The sequence below is a fragment of the Physeter macrocephalus genome, chromosome 14 (genome assembly GCF_002837175.3).
Source record: "Physeter macrocephalus isolate SW-GA chromosome 14, ASM283717v5, whole genome shotgun sequence".
NCBI lineage: Eukaryota > Metazoa > Chordata > Mammalia > Artiodactyla > Physeteridae > Physeter > Physeter macrocephalus.
The window spans coordinates 1456392-1459530 of record NC_041227.1 but is presented as its reverse complement, the minus strand read 5'-3'; the positions used below and the strand labels follow the sequence as shown (position 1 = coordinate 1459530).

General features: G+C 68.4%; 1 protein-coding gene across 1 annotated transcript in view; it reads right to left on the bottom strand.

Annotated features, from left to right (window-relative positions):
* LAMA5 (laminin subunit alpha 5) overlaps window positions 1-3139 on the bottom strand; it is a 52685-nt gene that overhangs the window by 6084 nt on the left and 43462 nt on the right. Inside the window, exons 52-58 of the mRNA XM_024128365.2 lie at window positions 2750-2920; window positions 2377-2573; window positions 2107-2223; window positions 1830-1984; window positions 1400-1541; window positions 1199-1301; window positions 460-570 (exon numbers count right to left, since the gene is read on the bottom strand). Coding sequence (XP_023984133.1) covers window positions 460-570; window positions 1199-1301; window positions 1400-1541; window positions 1830-1984; window positions 2107-2223; window positions 2377-2573; window positions 2750-2920 — 996 coding nt within the window. The remainder of the gene's footprint in view (window positions 1-459; window positions 571-1198; window positions 1302-1399; window positions 1542-1829; window positions 1985-2106; window positions 2224-2376; window positions 2574-2749; window positions 2921-3139) is intronic.

The following is a 3139-nucleotide window of genomic DNA, read 5'->3' as shown; positions in this document are numbered from 1 at the left end:
GACTCTCGAGGCGGCCGGGCTCCCTCCTCCGCCCTGAGCCCTCCCGGCCCCCTGGCCCCCGAGCCCTCAGCTCCAGCCACTCTGGCCTCTGCCGCTGCCTCTGCCTCCCCCTCCCCCCGATGCCCCAAGTCCCTGCCGCACACTCCCGCCTGCCCCGCGCCACCTGTCTCCGCGCGCTCCCTGCCCCTTCCAGTTTTCACTTGCTGCCCGGGGCGACGTTCGTTTGGCGTCTGTCTCCGACCAGAAGTGGATCCCCGGGGCTGGGCAGGGTCCCCAGGGTTGGAGCTGCCACACAGGGCCCCCCTCAGCTGCCCCGGCCCCCGCCCCGGACAGCGCAAGTGTGAACATGTCCCCCATCAGAGCCTACTGGACAGGCCGGCTGATGTCTATCCGGGCAGGTGTCTCTTCAGCTCTGGGAACAAGCAGTGAGGGCGGGGGCAGGAAGGAGACCCACCCTACCTGTGTCCATAGCCAGCATGGCCTGCACCTCCCGGACTCGGGCCGCCAGCTGTTCCTTCCTGGCCCGGGCATCGCGGAGCTGGGTCCCGGTGCCCTGGAGGGTGGCCCACGCTGCGGGGCAGGCAGCCTCAGTCCCGAGGAGCCCCCGCCCCCAGGGTACAGGTGCAGCCCATTTCAGCCCTCCCTCCTGACCAGGGAGGATTAAGGCTCACACGCACACAGTCAGATGGAGACATCTGGACCCGAGGGCCCTCGGCTCAGGGGGTGGCACTGACACCCAAGTCTTGGGGCGGCCTCCTGGATCCACAGCCAAGGCAATTATTCCCATTTTACAGGTGAAACAACGGAGGCTCAGAAAAGCTGAGCCGTTGCTCATGGCCACCAGCACCCTGAGGTGCTAGCAGCAGAGAGCGCACCCCACTCCCCGCTCCCCACCTGCCCCTCAGCAGCCTGGCACGCACACAGCCTTGCACATACGCGGCCCTCAGCCAGGACAGCAGGAAAACTGTCAGCCGGTCCCCACGTCCCCTTCCCCAGGCCCTTCCACGTCCTGGGGGCCTGTCACGAAGCCAGGGTGGGTGGTGGGCCTTCGCAGAGCTCCCAGGGACGCACTTGCTGAGCACTGGGGAAAGTTCCCACAGAGGGCAGCCGCGACCCTGATTCACACGGTGACGACCCACGTGGCCGGAAGGTGAGGGTCCCCACAGAGCCCGGCCACCCAGCCGGACCCAGCACCCACCGAGGCCCAGCCTCCGCTGCTCCCCGAGGACGGCCTCCTCCAGGGCACTGCTGTCCGCCAGCAGCTCCCGGGCTCGGGGCGCCAGGCCCCGCCGCACAACCACCTGTAGACACAGAAACAGGATGCAGTTCACACCTGCCCGGTAGAGCTACAAGGGAACAGGGGCTCCTGCCGGGGCTGTGGGGGGCGTCAGGGCCTCACCGCCCATGTACGGCTCGCCTGCTGCTGTGCCTGCCCGGCGGCACCCTCGGCGGCCCGCACGGCTTGCAGAATGCTGCTGTAGGCGTTGGCGGCCTCGACGGCCCGCTGGATGAAGCGGTCCTGGTTGACTCCCTGGATGATGCTGTGAGGGGGAGCGGGGAGGATCCCAAGGTGGGGGTGGGGGGGTCCGCCCACCTCATGGGCCTCCGCCTGCCTGGCTGCTGGGATGGCCTGCCTGGCGGCTCTAGACTCCCGGCCTTGCACCGCCCTGTGTGCCCTTCTCCTGCTCCTTCCTGCCAACCTGGGCCCAGACTTCCGCCCGGCCCCTGCGGGGACAATAGCCTCTCCTTCTAAGAGCCCTCCCAGACCAGCTATGCCATCTCCAGGTCCTGGCTTCCCCCCCGAGCGGCACCCTCTTTGGGCCCCGTACCTGGAAAGGTTGAGCGCCAGCTGGTCCAGCTGCCACGCGTGGGCCTCGGCGGCCTCCACCAGGTTCACCTTGCCGCTAGCCGGGGAGAAGGCCCGCATCTTCTCGAGCAGTGGCGTCCGGGCCCCATCCAGGCTGGCAGCAAGGTGTTCATACTCCTGCGGGGCGGCGGGGGGGCCTTAGGTGGGACCCTCGTCCCCATCCCCTACTCGGCCCCACCTGATCTGGGAGTACCTGCCCCCACCCAGCGTGCAGCCCTTTGGGAGGGGGTGGCGCTCACCTCCTTGGCCTGGTCCATGCCACGCAGAAGCTCAGAGAGCCGGACCAGGGTGTCTCTGGCGGCCTGTAGAGCGGCCCCCAGAGTGGCGTTGTCCCTCAACAGCTCCTGTTTCCGTTGCTGGAGACGACGGGGAGTGAGGAGGAGGTGACAGAATAAGGACGAGGCAGGAAAATAAAAGGGTGGGGTGACAGGGTAGCGGATGATGAGTATGAGGGTGAAAGGGGAGGGGGCGGGGCGGGGCGGGGCGGGGCGGAGGGGCAGGCTCCCTACTAGGGCTTCTTCCAGCCGCTCCAGGTTGCGGCTGTTGAGCTCCTCCGCCTCCCGCGTAGTGCCCACCGCCCTGTTCAGGGCTTCCCGCAGGTCCATGAGTCCGGCCTCATGCTGGGCCAGCTGGTCTCGGGTGCGTGCTACCAGCGCCTGGTTCCTCTCCCAGCGCCTGGTCAGCTGCTCCTGCACACGGGCCAGCACTGGCCAACACCCAGTGTAAGGACGGTCACTTGGGCAGCGACTCCTGGCGCCTGCCAGTCCCCGTCCACCCTCCCAAGCTGACGGGATGCCACTCCAGGCTGACCTCAGCCCCAGAGCCCCCAGCTGGGTCCTCACCCCTCCCGTCTCTGCCCTACCCGGGGCTGACACCACTCACGTCTCTGGGCCTCCCCCAGCTCGGCCTCAGCGGCTGCTCGCGGAACACCCAGGTCACGGGCCCGCATCTCCCGGAGCAGCCGTTCCACCTCGGCCAGTGTCCGGCGCAGCTGTTCACCCGATAGGGCTGAGGCGTTGGCTGGTGACAGGCGGTCCGTCTGGGACTCGAGCTCTGTGTGGGTTTGGGGAGCGGGCTGTCAGGGCCCAGGGCTGGCCTGCTGCCTGGGCACGCCTCTGCCACTAGCTTCCAAGCCAGAAACACCCAGCCAAGCATCTTCAGACAACCCCCGTGTAACCCGGCGTGCCCTGGACGGCCCCCAGAGCTCCTGGCTCCAGACCGCGACTCGCACACCTGCCCAGCCCTCTCGCCCACACCCCCTCACCTCCTAGA